General features: G+C 42.5%; 2 protein-coding genes across 3 annotated transcripts; both read left to right on the forward strand.

Moving 5' to 3' along the window:
* The first annotated feature begins 2,634 nt into the window (after positions 1-2,634).
* On the forward strand, positions 2,635-7,206 carry LOC120682070 (ATP sulfurylase 2-like). The gene is made up of 5 exons (XM_039963820.1): positions 2,635-3,279; positions 5,006-5,411; positions 5,479-5,739; positions 6,379-6,465; positions 6,810-7,206. The coding sequence occupies exons 1-5, from the start codon at positions 2,735-2,737 to the stop codon at positions 6,933-6,935; spliced, it is 1,425 nt and encodes a 474-aa protein (XP_039819754.1). The 5' UTR covers positions 2,635-2,734; the 3' UTR covers positions 6,936-7,206.
* Positions 7,207-9,989: 2,783 nt separating this feature from the next.
* On the forward strand, positions 9,990-14,755 carry LOC120682075 (uncharacterized RNA-binding protein C17H9.04c-like). Of its 2 annotated transcripts, none has more exons than XR_005678190.1 (7): positions 9,990-10,230; positions 11,098-11,480; positions 11,629-11,707; positions 12,064-12,155; positions 12,289-12,391; positions 13,221-13,298; positions 14,279-14,755. XR_005678190.1 is itself a non-coding variant. In XM_039963825.1 (7 exons), exons 1-7 carry the CDS (start codon positions 9,990-9,992, stop codon positions 14,322-14,324), a joined length of 1,062 nt encoding a protein of 353 aa, XP_039819759.1. In that variant the 3' UTR covers positions 14,325-14,755. The 2 variants fall into 2 exon arrangements, 1 of the variants encoding a protein (XP_039819759.1); XM_039963825.1 differs by having other exon boundaries at positions 12,249-12,391.
* Positions 14,756-17,132: the final 2,377 nt, after the last annotated feature.

Below are 17,132 nucleotides of genomic sequence, written 5' to 3' on the forward strand. Positions count from 1 at the left end.
AAAGAGTTATCCAGGACATATTTCATCTGTCATATCTTCTGTTTTCTCAATAGAGTTTTTGGGAAGATATTCGAGATATTATTTCTCCTCATATTTTTCCCATCGGGTTTTGGGGGAGAATTAGTTCAGATATGATCCCCAGATCATAAGACATTCAAACTTATTTATGAGTTTTCCTTTCAAAGGTTTTTCCTCATATGAGTTTGCAACTAATGATATTCCATATCATTTTCTCCTTATATTTTTCCCACTGGGTTTTAAAGGAGTTTTAATGGAATACCAATACATATATGTCATATCAACATTTTCTCCTATTTTCCCAAAAGGGTTTAAGGAGTTTTTCCCATGACATATACATATACATCTCCTTATTTTTCCCATAGGGTTTTCAAGGAGTTATTACACAAATTACAAGACTGCAGAAAAACAAATTGATCAAGGGGGAGTGTTGAAGAAAATTTAGATTAATTAGTCATCAATATTGTAATCATTTATTTAAGGGAGCGTATCTAGTGCAAACCACACTCTTCGTGAAAACCCGTGCAAACCACAGCAAAAAAAGTCGTCTAAATTCACCAAAAAAATCATAAATGTAGATGATATGATGATACACAATTTATAAAATATCTTGTCGAAACTCGACTTCGTTTGTGAGATATAAAAATAACAAATTTCAAGCCAGAAAGTTGTCCAGATGATTTGTTAGAAATTTGTTATTTTTATATCTCACAAACGAAGTCGAGTTTGGACAAAATATTTTACAAAACTATATATCATCATATCATCTACATGTGTGATTTTTTTGGTGAATTTAGACGATTTTTTTGCCGTAGTTTTTCATGGAGTTGTAGTTTGCACCAGATATGTTCTCTTTATTTAATTAAGTAATTAGTGGGTAATTACAAAGGGGAACTGCCACCCCGAAGGGGTGCCTCGAAAGGGCCATTTCCATGTCTATTAGCAGAGTATATATGTAAAATCTCTCCCCATCAATACAACGATTCTCTCTCATTTCCATTCATTCCACAACAGGCAGCAGGGTCGACGGCCCAGAGTCCACGGGGCAGGGGGTCCAAAATCTTGTATTTAATAGGTAGTAATACTTGATCTAACTCGAAGTGAGCAAACAGCTAGGCACATAGCCAGTCACACGGGTCTTTTAAACTTCCGCATGAATTATGTATGTTATTAAAATTTCTATCTTACTTTTAATTGGCATCTTAAATGAAACATATTTGGCCTAAAACCCTCTACAATGTGAGGCTTGAGTGATGCTAAGAAAGGAGAGAATTGGGGCATTACTCTGCACAGAGTGGAATACTATGCTTATTTCAAGCGATGCCAAGAAAATGTGGAGTGGGACAAGAACTTGAGCAGGTGCCAATTCCATTAAAAATTATTTCATTGTTCTTGTCAATTCTACTCGCCAACCGCCACTCAGTTTGTCTCAGACCTGGGAAGAGAAAACTAAGAAAAGAGTTTCGAAATGAGTGAATATGTATCAACCTCTCAAAGCTACAGTGTACAAATGAATGGGCATCAAAACTATCAAATGTGCTTACTATGGTGTACAAATTTGTACACTGTAGCTCTGAGAGGTTGATACATTCATTTCGAAACTCTTTTTTTAAAGCATCACTATATCATTGTGGAAGTATAAAGGACGTCCTGAGCCGGGCAAAGGACGTGAGGCTCCCGTTCCGTTGCGGCTCCATGTCAAGTAGCGGAGCAGGGGATCTATGCGCGACAGAGGGTTGCTCTGTGGACTTTCAAAAGAAAAAGGGTTGGCCTGTGGACGTGAGCCTCGCGGCGCGGACGGCCGTGCGATGGGAATCGCATTTTCTTTTGTGCTGACATCGACCCAGGAGGAATCGTTTGCTCGCCGGTAAAGCCTCGCGATGCGCCGCCAACGGCCCATCAACCAGGAAAGAAAATTCATCAAACATGAGTAAATATTGCAAAGCTACAGTTAAATGGAGAAGGAGCCACCAAAGTCTCCTTACATTTATTTAGAATGAAGAAACACAAAGTTGTCCTTGTATATTTATTTTGATTGAAGAGCCACAAAATTGTCCGTACATTTATTAATTTCGAATGACGGGGCACAAATTTCTCCTTAACATTTATTTTCAATGAAGAACCACAAAATTATCTCTCTTTTTTTTCTCAGTACGTATTTCACTATATTGTTTACACTTATTTTTATCCCGTTTGGCAAAACTGCTATTTAGAGGGACCAGCATGCCAGATAACTCTCTACAAGGTAAAAGTGTGCCATATGGATTTGGGTTGTTTAATTTGACGGTATTGGTTGGTCATTAAAACTAGCATTATATATACTCCTTCCGTTCCTAAATGCAAATCGTTTTTCTAGTTCAAAGATATTTTCAATAATTTGTTACTTCATGCATACTATTTCAAGGAGTACAATAAAACCATATAAAAAAGTCCTACATGAAAGAGGGGTAGTTTACTGACATTCTTGGTAAAAAGCAATGCAATAAATGAATTTGACTTTTAAATCGCAAAGTCATTTTCAATGATATCTTCAAAGATTTGGGTCAAAGAGTAAACCCATACTACTGCCACTGCCCCTATAAAAATACTTTGCTCACCTCCATGTAGATCGTATAGAATAGAAAGCATCAGACAGACAGACAAATCAGGTGGCGCCTCGTCAGGCGACGCCACCGCAACGAAGCGCCCCGCGCGGTCGAACACCTCGCGCGCATCCATGGCCACCACCCACCTCCTCACTCCTCCCCGCCTCCACCACCCCTCCCCCTCCCCCGCGGCTCGCCTCCGCGCCACCGCCTCGCTCGCGCACCCGCTCCTCCCCTCCCGCCCCGGCCTCGCCGCCCATCACTCCCGCTCCCCGTCCCCGCGCCACCACCGCCGCCGCCGCGCCATGTCCGTCCGCAGCTCCCTCATCGACCCGGACGGCGGGGCGCTCGTCGAGCTCGTCGCCCCGCCCGACCGCCTTCCGGCGCTGCGCGCGGAGGCGAACGCGCTCCCGCGGGTGCGCCTCGCGCCCGTCGACCTCCAGTGGGCGCACGTGCTCGCCGAGGGGTGGGCCAGCCCGCTGCGCGGGTTCATGCGGGAGGCCGAGTACCTGCAGAGCCTCCACTTCAACTGCATCCGCCTCCCCGACGGGGGCCTCGTCAACATGTCGCTCCCCATCGTGCTCGCCATCGGGGACGCCGACAAGGAGCGGATCGGGGATAAGCCTGACGTCGCCTTAGAAGGGCCCGACTGCGGCGTCGTCGCCATCCTGCGCAGGTCCGTCCTGCTCCTCCGTTTCTTATATTCTTCTTTGCCAAAACATGATGATGTGTTCTTACGCGTTTTCCGTGTTGCCATTTTGGGTACTTGGTTCGATCAATCACAACTTATTATTACGTGCTTACAATATGTTAGTAACCGCGATGTTCGTTACAACTTCGTGGTTTTTTTTTTTGTGTGGACGATATATTCGCAATCCAATTGAGATTCTTGCCATCAAGGAAGGCATCATGCTTGGTAGGTATTGGTTGCTGATTTGCATATGGGCGTATTAGAGGAATGTAGCAAATAGGAGTAGCAAGCATTGCCTGATAAAGAATTCCATCTCCACTTAACCAACTTTATGAGATTTCAGCTGCGGAAAATTCCCACGAAGCATCTCAAGTTTGCGGCTTGTTCTTTCTAGTCCACATTTTTGGGTACCTTTGGGGACCATACCAGTACTGGCAAGCTCAATGGATGAGAATTTTTTGGCAAAAAGCTATTGTCCTCCTTGAAGGCGCTGTCCTTTTCCATCACATCGCTTTCATTCTTATTGCACAATGATTTCCTCGTGATGTGTATTTGGCCATATGATTAGTGAGCAACTTGGCTTTGATATCTCTGTGAATGGTCATCAGGTTATATGACCATTGGTCAAATGGTACGTTATCTTCATTGTTACGGATGCTACTTAAAAGGGCCCATCTGAACTACATATTTAATAACAAATATCAATTTGATTTGAAATTAAATATCTTTGTGCTCGGTGATTATTAGTTGATTATAAGAGCAATAATGCTTTTTTTGCGTGGCCCTTGCAAATTGTCATCTTGATGTGATCACATCTCATGCTGAGGATCTCTTCTTGACATTTGCCCTCTTTTCTGGAGCATGGAGCAATGTCACCATCATCTTGTCACCCCCTTCCATTAGTCTCTCAACTACATCCATTCAAATGATCCAGGCATATTAAGGTCCTAATTAGTCCTTTCTCTAAAGATCTAGTTGTGTAAACTCATCATTGCTTTTCCTTCAGGATGAATTTTGAGGAAAAATCGGAAAAGTTAACCTCCCCATGCCTACTTTGACCATTCTGACATCATGATCCCTAGTTAGACTGATATTACTGGATACGGCATACTGACAAGGATTATTTCCTATTGATAACTCAAAGATGCATTCCTTAGTTAAATGCTGAAATCAGACACAGCATATTATTTAATTTATTAAAGCATGAAGCTATATACGAGAACTGATATTACGAAAAAAGGCATTTGTATGCTGATAGTTCACCGCACAAAGTTCAACTTGGTCAGCTCAATATGGCAGAGGTACCAGGGCACTAGAAGAAGTTACCCTGATACAAATTATTAATGCAATATTCTGGATTTCTCTTGTTCAGTTAAGGATGATTGACGTATAAGATACAGAAATCATTCCTTTTGTGCATATTAGTAGTACCTTTTTCTTTGGGCAGCTTGCGTAGGCCATGAAGTTAGTCAAAGTGTCACCATTGGCTTTTACATAGCAGTGTCAATGTTCCACTTTTTAACATTAATTTTGCCAATAAAATACTATTGTAGCGTTGTGTTACATTATATGCCATGTATGCAACTTAGGTGAAATTGCAAGAACACTTTCTTAGCTAGTGTAATGTGTTCTTTGTCATATAACTCCTACCTTTCTATGCCGAGTTCCTGTCAAAATGTTTGATTATGATACATTCATCTCTGTTCCTCAGAATCGAAATATACCCCCATAATAAAGAAGAAAGAATCGCAAGAACATGGGGTACAACTGCACCTGGTTTACCCTATGTTGATGAGGCTATTGCGTCAGCTGGGAACTGGCTGATTGGTGGTGATCTGGAGGTGTTGGAACCCATCAAATACAATGATGGTCTTGATCACTACAGACTTTCACCTCGGCAACTCAGGAATGAGTTCGACAAGAGGGGGGCTGATGCTGTGTTTGCCTTCCAATTGAGAAATCCAGTACATAATGGTCATGCACTGTTGATGAATGACACTAGAAGGCGTCTCTTGGAAATGGGCTACAAGAATCCCATCCTACTACTACATCCATTAGGTGGATATACGAAAGCTGATGATGTCCCACTGCCTGTTAGAATGGAACAACACAGCAAGGTATACATTTGTCATCTTAAATGTTTACCAGATGTATCATGGAAATTGCTGAAGTTGATTTGTACAGGTCTTAGAAGATGGAGTCCTTGATCCTGAGACTACTATAGTGTCTATATTTCCCTCTCCAATGCATTATGCTGGCCCAACAGAAGTTCAGTGGCATGCAAAAGCACGGATTAATGCTGGTGCCAATTTCTACATAGTAGGCCGTGATCCTGCTGGGATGGGCCATCCCACAGAAAAGAGGGATTTGTACAACCCGGACCATGGAAAGATGGTCTTGAGCATGGCTCCAGGTTTAGAGAAACTCAACATACTGCCCTTCAAGGTGATTGATACAAGTCTCCTTAGCATTTAACATTATTCATTAAACCGTTGGAGGTCCATAAACCTCAATACAATGTCCCTTTTCTTTGTCCTGTTGCATTAATCTTCAGAGTTGTATTTCAGCATTTAATCCCTTTTTATTTGCATTTTATGCGCATTTACTAAAATATGAATAGTCGATGAATCTGATGGTATTTGCATAATATAATATTAATAAGAAATCATTTCCTTGTTATGCGAGTACAAGTTTTACTCTTTGTTAACTTCAGCAAAGGAATAGGAGCTATCAGTTCCACCTATGCTACTGAGCTGGGAATCAGTGACAACTACATCATACAAAAATGAGATATTACACTGTTTATCTGTCATGATAGGAATTTACTTTTGTTTAGCGTTGATCTGCACACTCAGCTCCAAGCAATTATTGTATTTCTTTTAAATACCATGAAGTTATATTTTTCAGAAATTGGTGAAGTTTCACTATTCATATAGCACATGTGCTTTGAAGAAAAAAAAAAGAACAAGACACAAAACTGATGTACATACTAGGGATTCAGTTTGATTCATTTTAAAATTTCTTTGACTTATTATCATTTTTTAAAGAAAAACTTGAACACACTTGTTTTGTTATCCGTTTCAGGTAGCAGCTTATGATACTGTGGCAAAGAAGATGGCCTTCTTTGATCCTTCACGCAGTCAAGATTTTCTGTTCATCTCAGGAACAAAGGTGGGCTCATTAGTTTTCACCATATTTGTTATATAAGATTTTGTCGTAGTGATGATTACACCGGGGTTCTTGAGCGGGTCGATAATGTAAAGAGGGGTAGAGGTAGACCTAAACTGACATGGGATGAGTCGGTTAAGAGAGACCTTAAGGATTGGAATATCTCTAAAGAGATAGCTTTGGATAGGAGCGCTTGGAGACTAGCTATCAATGTGCCTGAACCTTGAACTTATTTCTTTCGGGTTTCATCTCTAGCCTACCCCAACTTGCTTGGGAAAAAAGGCTATGTTGTTGTTGTTGTTGTTGATGATTACACCTACTCACAAATAAGCTTACATATGAACCAGATGCGCACTTTTGCCAAAAATGGTGAGAACCCTCCTGACGGTTTCATGTGCCGTGGAGGGTGGAAAGTCCTTGTTGACTACTACAATAGCTTACAAGCGGAAGAAGTGACTCCAGTTCCTGTATGAAATTTATTACTGTTTGACTATGAGATTGTTCAATGGCGGAAAAAAAAACTGAAAGCAGGTGGTTGGATCATTTGAGCTTTTTTTTATTTTTTTATTTTAGGTTGATAGTTGATTGATATGATCAAAGCTTTCGGATTGTTTAATTTTCTTCGTATGAAACTGAAGCCTGAAAATATTTGTACAAAATTGAGCTGAAAGCAGCATGGCGGTTGTTCTGTAATTGAGCTGGTTCAGCTATAATAAAATGTGTTTAATTTTGTTGAGGGGAAAATACACTATTTGCTTGAATTATCATCGAAAATTGAATTTTGTAACAGGATCAACTGATAATATTATTACCCTGTAACGCATGCTTCACATGATTCATTACTCAGTAGCCATTCCATGTCCCATCGGATTGGCCTATTCCTCCATCTAATATCCTTACCAGTCCATAATCCTAGCTTCGAACCTGACCGCCTGACCGATTTCCAGAACCCCCCACAGGGAGTCATGAACCAGGCGACTACCATCTATGCAAGTGTAGATCCAGTTTGCGCAACTTGCTGGCGGCATCCGAATTAGATGTATTGAGATTGACAACAGTAATGTTCGCAGGGTGCTTCCTGTCAAATGGTAATAACCGTTAAGCGACCTAGATGTACCAAAGTGTTTGTGCATGATGTTTTCAATAAATAACGGTTCTCCATGAAACAAAAGAAGCTAGCTTATTTCCTTTCAAAAAAAAGGAAGCTAACTTAAATATAGCATGTGTTTCAATAGAAATCATCGAAAACTGACCAATATGATGCATGCGTAGGGATGGAAATAAGGTTTCTAACTGGAAATCGCAACTACATGACCACTTAAAAATAGATCGTCGGTATTCTTTGCTGCCTCATCTTTGATCTGCACGGGTTGTGGATATTTTTTTTTATATTTTATGAGAGCTAGTCCCATGTATGGGGATTTTTTTTATTTTCTTCACTAAGACTAGCAAGTTGCACAATGTGTAGGATGTGGCTCCATGTCAACTTTGTTCTTACGATTTTAAGGTAGTAGTCCTAGACAACTTTGGCAAACTTTCATGGCAAATGGTGCCAACCTTCCAATATATGAACCGAATAGTCCCTTAATCCATGTTTTAGTAATCGATCTAGATGACATAGCTACTAGATATAATCATAGTAGGTGGTGTAGTATGTTGAAAGCATATGGTATTTTTGTAAAAGCAGTCTTCTGCTAAGGACTCTTCTTAGTATTTGAAAGTAAGTGTGCTATTGCAATTGAGAAGTAAGTGTGCTATTGCAATTGAGAAGTAAGTGTGCTAATGCAATTGAGTCATTGAAGATCATAGCGGAGATTGGATATTAGTTGGAAGGTATATAGAGGAAAATAGTTTAGAGATGCTTGAGATGCAATCACATATAGGACAATTTAGTGCATTCAACCTTAATTTAACTAATTACTCATGCTATTCCTACGGATTAGTATCTACCATCCATTGATGTTGCTCATATGCTCTAGTTTATCTGCTTTAGTGCTCCCTGTTCATCGAACATGTTCTTTTTATATGCAATCACACTTCATGTTGAGATTGTTCATTTAGGTTAGATGAACCATATTATTATGCTTAATCAGTAATCCTTCTGGATTTGATTAAAGTTATGGAATACTCTAGAGAAGAGCTAGATGTCTTCTTGACAATCGCGCTAAAAGGCTTGCTATTGCTGTCAATGCTCACAATATTAAAAACCACAAGCATGGATGACACTAAGGCTGGATCAATTCACACATCTCTTCTCTACTACTATAATACATGAGTTTCTTCCTTATCCTACCCTACTGATTCCCGGCATTCAATAAAAAGTAGAATTAGAAACATCTAAAGAAAATCCAAGAGAAATAGCCAAAGTGTTCCACATAGGCTATGGGCAAAAGATTCATGTGTATTTTCCCTCAAAAAAGATTCATGTGTATGAGAAGAGCTAATTTTTTAATAGAAAATTCCTTATTTTATATTGGCAAATAACTAATTCCTTTCCTTGACCTCATGAATTTTTCTCCCTTATATGAAATTGACTTCTAACTTTCATTCCGTATTTGATATTTCCGTCACTTCTTTCAGTTAAGTCGGGGCTAAACCTCCAAATTGCCACAAAATCATGTATTTATTATGACATATCTAATTGAACTGTACTTATTATGACATGTAATGTAAATTGAGGGAAAAACTTATCTTCCACCAAACCATTATGCATTTATATTTTTCACAATTTTTAATACTTTATTAGCAATATTGGTATGCAACAAGACTTGTGCACAATAATTTTAAAACCGTTGCAACACACTAGCACCCTACTAGGCTGTCACCACCCGATTTTACTTTGAGGATGGTGCCTAATTACTTTGAGAAGGGAAATATTTTTTTTAGAAAAATGAGAAGAGAAATAGCTAGCTACAACTGTTTTGGACTCGAAATAATGTTTTTGCCCATATTCTTCTTCTCATGCTGAATGCCGAAACACACTTCATTATTAAAAAGTAATTTGAATCCATCATTTAAGGACCAAATTCAGATACCAAATCACCTTGAACTGTAGGAAAAACCATTGCTGTCTCACTATTTTTTCCAATTATACACAATTCCTATACTTACCTATTATGTCAATTATATGTTTCTTGTGTAACATAATCCTTGTTGTATTAGAGTTGCTGCATTTTTAATTCCTGAGTCGTAATAAAAGTGAAAACAATTCGTAGAAACAACAAGTGAAAAAAAAGAGAAAGTAAATGGAGGCACCTCAAAAGGGGAAATAAGAAAAAAGAAAAAAAATAAACGATTTAAATCCTTACACACAAGTCTGTGGCGGTCGGAGCCGAATATACCCTGCGCTCCCCCCTCGGATCCCGTCGTTGGCTTCCCCCATTTCCCTTTCCTGGCCTTCCCTTCTCTCTTCTTCTCTTCTCTTCTCGCCTCAAATCCCACGCCCCCGCACCAAACCAAACCAAATCCCCCACCTCCTCGGCTCCTCCTCCATTTCCACCCGCAGCCCCAACCCTTGTAACCTCCCGATGGCCGGAGGAGGCGGCGGCGCAGGCGCAGGCGCTGGCTCGTCGGCGGGCGGGTCGGGTTCCGGCGGCGGCGGGGGCGGAGGCGGTCGCGAGGGCGACTGGGACTGCGGTGGCTGCGGCAACCGCAACTACGCCTTCCGCTCGCTCTGCAACCGCTGCAAGCAGCCGCGCCTCCTCGTCGACCCCAACACCCCGCGCGACTCCAAGTGGCTGCCCCGCGCCGGGGACTGGATCTGCACCGGTAACACCTCTCTCGCAACGCCCCGCTTATTTTTTTTTCTTCTGCTTATTATGTTTCTGCCCGGGCCTTAGATGTGGATTTAGATTTAGGGTCTCCCAACTCCCCCCCTCTTCTATATCCACCTGGAATGTCAAGTAAAAAAGTGAAGTGGAACAAGGGCAGGCTAGGGCGTGATGTTGAGATGCAATTAACATGCTTCTTCTCCTACCCAAGGGAGATGTAATACATGAGCCATGATCCATTCCCCATGCACTGTGTCGAAAGTTTAGGCAACCAAGCACTTCGTCTTTGTCACCGTCAGTTGTGTTTTTTCCCCACACCGTATTACTGGATGGAACCTTGTATGTTGATATGGCCCTGGCAACTATTAGGCTGCCTTACCTGGATTTTCTGTTGTCTAGCCACATGGTGAATATGTTCATTAGACAAGTTAGTTTACTTTCTTCCTAGTGTAAAATGAAAAGGGTCCAAAGGAGATAGAAGCTTTGCTTAAATTAGAAAGGGGAAGTCTAAAAATTATTTGACTGGCACTCGTTAAGCTTTCTATAAAGAACAGTCATGCTCTTTAATAAAAAAATGAGATATTTCGATGATTTTTGTTTGTGCATGAATTGTTGCTGCTACGTATTAGAAAATTTTAATGATTCCCGCTGTTTATTTTGTTCATTGAATGATGCTGTACTTAGATAAGATTAGAAAATTACCAATAAGTGTGCTGAGTAATGACTAGTGTGCGTGTGTCTATTCCTTTCTATGGGTTTGTGCGGGATGGCTGGTCGTGGTGGTGGTGGTGGGTGTGCGTGTGCTTCGGTGCATTGTTCTTCTGCCTACTGTGCTGGTTGGTTTATGCGGCAAATGGATGAATAGGTTGCAGTAACAATAATTATGCATCCAGAAAGAACTGCAAAAAGTGTGGCCTGCCCAAGGAGGAAGCAGCAATGCCAGCATTGCAAATGGCAGGGATGGCAATGCCAGCTTATGCAGCTTATATTGCAAGACTACAAAGCCTTGCTGCTTCTGCTTCTGCATATAAGATGAACTTTGGGATGGCTGCCAATTCACCTTTGCAGCAGCAACTACTTGCAAATGCAAACTGGTCCTATGGGTTGGCTGGTAGATATGGGATGCAGTCTTCTGGTTGGCCATTTGGAAACAACAACACAAATCAGTTTCCAGGTGTCCCAAAGGACTGGCGTAATGGAGATTGGCTCTGTAGCTGTGGTTTTCATAACTATTCATCTCGTACTCAGGTGATTATATGCAAGTCTGATTCATTTGATATCATAGTTAGCCTTAGCTATTGTCATCTTTTTGGATCATGCCCTCTGAACTTTGATGTGCTATTGTTTCTACTTTTTCTTTAAAGCACTAACACCCTTCTTAATCTCTCTTTTCCAGTGCAAAGAGTGCGGTGCACCTGTACCATCAGGCATGCCCTCCACAACAATGAAAACTACAACATCAGATGCCTCTTCCAGTAAGATAATCATTTTCTCAGTTCCTACTGTGTTGTTTATCCTGACCCATTCAAAATACCAACATCTCTGTTGGAGTAACTATTGCATATTTACCATCCGGTACGGTGCATGCTGTGAATTTTGTCTGCCTGAATGTTTCAATCAATCTAATTGCCAATATAAATTGTAGGCGCATGCTTATTAAAATTGAAATCCACCTTTTTTGTGTGATCAGCATAAATGGCCTTTTCGCAGTTTGTTATTCGTTTGTCATGCTTAATTCCTTCATCTAGTATTATAATGGCTACTATTGTTAATTTTATATTTGATATCAACAGATTATGTCATCTTGGTTCTCAATCTCTGTTTGTTTCAGCGTTAGGAACTAAGCGATTGGCATCAGAGGAACTTGCCAATGACTGGGATAATAAAAGGCTAAATCCAGGAAATGACAATTATCCGCTCTCGGTATATATTTATGACCTGCTTAACTGTTTTGACATATTGCCTAAATACTTCATGGTATTGATTTAATGATTTTCTTGTTTCATTTGATCGCAGACAGCAGGCACTAATAATTTGTTTTTGGGTATTGAGCAAGGAGCTGGAAGCAGCAATGGCCAGGCAGCCTTTTCCAAGTTTGACAATGGGAGCTCAATGGCACTACCATCTGGGCAGGCAATGTCTGGTCTAATGGGAAAAGGGTACAGCTTCATCCTAAATCAAAGATACTATGCTATGAATTATGATCTTTGTAAACTTTATCAAATTGGTGGCAAATGTTAGAATTTAAGGGCCAACAATCAAGTAATACCAAAAAGTTGTGTTTGATTTTTCATCATTGCTTTAGAGGTTCTTAGAAATGTATCATGTGCAAGATAGTGATAAGGTAGGAATATGATACTTAAGGTCTGGTGGGAATATGATACTAAATAACCGAAACATTATAAGTCACAGAAAATAGCAAAGTGAAATTGGCTTAGAAGGTTTGAGTTTTAAATATTTTTGAATATGTATAATTGCTTCAGGTAAAGGAAAGTTAAAAGGAAGTTACGAGTTCATGGCTGTTGGAGATTAAAGAAAATTGCACCTAAATAAATCTTGTGGAACATTTTGAGAAACCTAGAGACGGTTAGGAATAAGATTTCAGATAATTAATTCTGTAGGATTGTGGACCTTATTGTTTGCACCGTTACTTTTCCAAGTTCATGCATTGATTGACATTTCCATTTATGTTATGCAATTAGGGTACTGTATATACCCTAATTGCATTTTAGTAAACCTTACAATAAGCTGAAAATCTTAAAGTCAATTACACACAATCAAGGTTCAGCCATTGTTGAATGGATGCTTCATGAAAATTTCTGCTTTGTGCAAATATGTTTTGCTTGCATTGTGCAAGAATTAAGATTTACTTAAAACTGGCATAAAAAATTTACTTTCATCTGATAGAATCTGAGTTAAAAAATTTACTTTCATCTGATAGAATCTGAGTTAGCTAACTGTAGCACATATGCTCTAACACCTTGCTAGGGCAAAATGGCGCGACGGAGACTGGATATGCAGCAACTGCAACAATCACAATTATGCATCTCGTGCGTTTTGCAACAGGTATTATTTTAAGCCTCTTTTGTTCAACTTCATTGGTCAAGCTCTCATCTGTTGCTTTATTCAACAAATATGGTAGCTTTTGAATCAAACTTATGTGATGGTGCATTCCAAATTCACATTTTTGTTATGTGTACTATTGCCTAAATTGGTGTGCATGATTATGATTGAAGAACTCGTGAATGCTCTTAGGAGTTGTAGAGCAGCACAGTCGTTTACTAACTCAACATTTAATTACGGAATAGAAAATGTTGACTGGATGTACATATTAGTACCGTGCAACCCATTGGCAAGCTGTGTTGCTTTTCAATCTTGTACATGGTCGATGCTTGTTACTTTTGAGGTCCATAGTGATGTATACTAGCTACCACTACCATACCAGAAAGGTTATTAAGTGCCACATGATTTGTATAGTGTTTTGCCTCTGTGTTCCTATGTAGCTGCTGAGATTTTCCTATTAGCAAAGGTGTCTTTGATTCCATCTTTTTTAAAAATTAATCATCTGAATGTCTCTACCAAAATCTTAACTTTGACAAGACAATCAATATGGAACTGCAAAACCAAAACAGGGAATAGAATTTGTTACTGTTAATCTCTTAAGGTCTGCATTTAATATTTTCTGTAAATAATTCACAAAATTGCAATTAGTTCCTCGGTTTCTCATGCTATTTGGTGAAGCACTAAAGAAATTTATCATCTTGTGTTAACATTTTTAAAAAGTTGTTTAGATTGAGCAAATATTCGTTGTGCTAGCATTGGTTTTGATACACTAATATTGGTCAGCTGCATCGGTACCTTCCATGGCCACACGTAAGTTTGGTTAATATGAATTCTAGATGTGACACAAGTAATACACCACTGCTATGATATTAATATTAACTAGTAAATATGCCTCTGTTTCTCCATTCTCTTTTCTATTTATTTTCCAAACGAAGCATATTTCTTATTGGTTCTGACTGGGAAGGGTACATTTGTCTTTTCAGGTGCAAAACTCAGAAAGAATCGGCAGTTCACCCTGGTGTGCTATAGCTTGCTTGCGCCTGATCATAGCGCTCTAAATCATTTTGAAGTTTCCAGGATATGTTGCTGCCGGATTCTAGCTCCTTTGTCGAGACTGCGGTTTGAGTTTTTTTTATTATTCTGCAGTGCCCTTCTCAAATGTGTCTCGGCATTTGACTAGTGCCGGTTGAAGTTCCTGATTTATTTATGGTAAGCGCTTGAATAAAATGTTTCCGGAAAGTACCGTCTACTATCTGGATTTTGGCGAATAATTGAGTTGTGTAATGAGGCAATGGTGATAGACTGTAATGTTGTACTTTTTTCTCATAATTCTGGAATATTAGAGCACCAAATTAAAGTTTTGTGGTCATTTTTTACTTTCTCGTTGGGTTGAAAACAGAAACTATACTCGTGTAACTTCAGCACAATTATTCTTTGTTCCGGACATCTGTTTGTACTCTTATGCCCCCTATCAGTACGGATTACCTTTTCCGTTGTGTTGCTTCGCATTGCATTCACCAGGATTCGGCTGTTGCTTTCAGATGCTGTTTACTTCTTCCCAGGGCTACACGGCTCTGCAGAAGTTTGGGCTTCATTTTGTGTTTCGGGGATAAGAGCGGTAGATGTAGATGTAGGTGCAAGCTGGTCAATCAGTTCAAGCGCTGTAGCAGCAATGGAACGCACGCTGCTGACGAGGCTTGTGGACATCGTGTAAAGCTTTTGAAAATGTCGTGATTTGTTTAGTGACTCATCTTTACTTGATATAAGTATCTAATCAACTTACACTACTTAGCAATCAATTAAAGAAAAGGCTCATTGAAATCCGGTTTAGTAATAATCAATTAAAGAAAAGGCGCACCAACCCCCAGCTCGGCCAGGGAATGCAAGTAGAGTTTCTGAAACTTTTGTGCTTCATTGCTGCAGCAAGTGCAACGTGAACAGGATCACACCCATTGTCGTGGTGCTGCAAACCACAGCCGGGTGGCGGAAGGCACCCGCCCTAGCCCAGAGGGTGTGTACTCGGGGGTCAGCTAGTCTTAGGTCAATCTTTCTCAAGAACTCGATGAACACAGCAAGATTTAGAGTGGTTCGGGCCGCCGGAGCGTAATACCCTACGTCCACTGTGTGTTGTATTGCCTTCCCACGAGAGTGAGAAGGTGCGAGAGCTTCAGCCTGTCTGGATTGTGGAGATTGTCCTGTGCACAGCGGGCACCTCCCTTTTATATCTCAAGGGGGTGCGTACACGGCTGTTGGATCCCCGACAGGTGGGTCCAACGATGCAATATAAAATAACGGGACCCCCGGCTTCACCGAAAGGACCTCCCGGCGAAGGGTCTTCACGTCCCGCCGGGAGACAAGCTCCCAGCTCCCGCCATACATTACGTACAGCTTCTTGCGGCGGTCGCCGTTGTCGGAATCGGAGTCGTCGTTGTGATAGACGCCCTTTAGCTCTCGGGCGGGGGATTGGTACCCCAGCTCCTTCTCCCCGGCCGCGGCCCCACTGTCAGAGGCCTTCTCCTTGCCGGCCCGCTGGCGAGGAGGAGGTGAGCCATCCTTAGAGGACTGCTCACGCCGCCCACTGACCCGTTTCGCGAGCTTTTGGATCTCGCGGCAGTCAGCGGCGCTGTGACGAGCGGTGGGATGCACTGGGCATGAACCTCCGCTTCCACCTTGCGGGCGAGGGCGTTTGCCGTGTGTATTCTGGCCCCCAGCCGCTGCAGCCACAGCCGGCGCCGCTGCTGGCGCTGCTGCTGCAACGACTGGTCCGCCGGAATGCGGCTCCCCGCGACCCCGGTTCTTCTTCTTCTTCTTGCCACCGCCCTGAGCGGTAGCACTGGAGCCACCAGCTTTGGTATCTCCATCTTGGGGGGCTGAGTGCCATGCACGGCCCTCAGCGGCCCTGGCACACTTGTCTGCCAGGGAGAAAAGCGTAGTGACGCTTTCCACCTCGTGCGTCGCCAGCTTCTCGAGCATCTGAGATACGAGGAATGGTACCCCGTACCTTGGTGAAGCGCGAGATGAAAGCCCGAAGCGTTTCCCCGGGTTTTTGCCTCACGGCGTGAAGGTGTGCCTCCACACCATGTTGCTGGTAGGCGCTGGCGAAGTTCGCTGTGAACCTCGCACAGAGCTCTTCCCAGGACTGGATCGTCCCGGGTGTGAGATTCATGAGCCAGGTCCGGGCTGGCCTAGACAAGGCTACATGAAAGTAGCTTGCCATGACGGCGCCGTTGCCACCAGCCGCTGTGATGGCGGTAACGTACACCTGCAGGAATTCCGACGGGTTAGTAGTACCGTCGTACTTTTCCGGCAGGTGGGGGCGGAACTTGGGTGGCCACGCCACGGCGCGGAGGTGCTCCGTAAGCGCAGCACAGCCCACCCCGGCCACCGGTGCGCCCGACTGAATCCGGGCGTTCACCGGAGGCCTGGGTGCCGCCGCGTCCAGATCAACATTGAGGTTGCGTCCCTCAAAGTTGAGACGGCGCTCTCGCGCCCTCTCGACAGCGATGCGGGCATCCTCCCCCGCGCGCCGGCGGTTGAGCTCCGCCCGCAAGTCTTCTGTTCGTGCACCCCTCACGGTAGGGGAGCGCACAGATGCCGATGCACCGCCCTGACGCTGGTGGTAAGGTACCACCGCGTTGCCAGGCGGAGGTCGTTGCCCAGTCTTTGCAGAACTGGGGGAGGCCTGAGCCAGATGGAGGAGACGATCGACGTCGTCCCGCCACTGCCTCAGGGCGTCTGGCGAGGCTGCCTCAGCCGGGGGGTTGCGAAGCAACTCCCTAGCCGCTGCCAGCGCTCCGCCGCTCGCAGCCTGTGAGGGGACCCTTGACGGGCGCCCTG

The sequence above is a fragment of the Panicum virgatum genome, chromosome 7N (assembly GCF_016808335.1).
Source record: "Panicum virgatum strain AP13 chromosome 7N, P.virgatum_v5, whole genome shotgun sequence".
In the NCBI taxonomy this organism is placed as follows: domain Eukaryota; kingdom Viridiplantae; phylum Streptophyta; class Magnoliopsida; order Poales; family Poaceae; genus Panicum; species Panicum virgatum.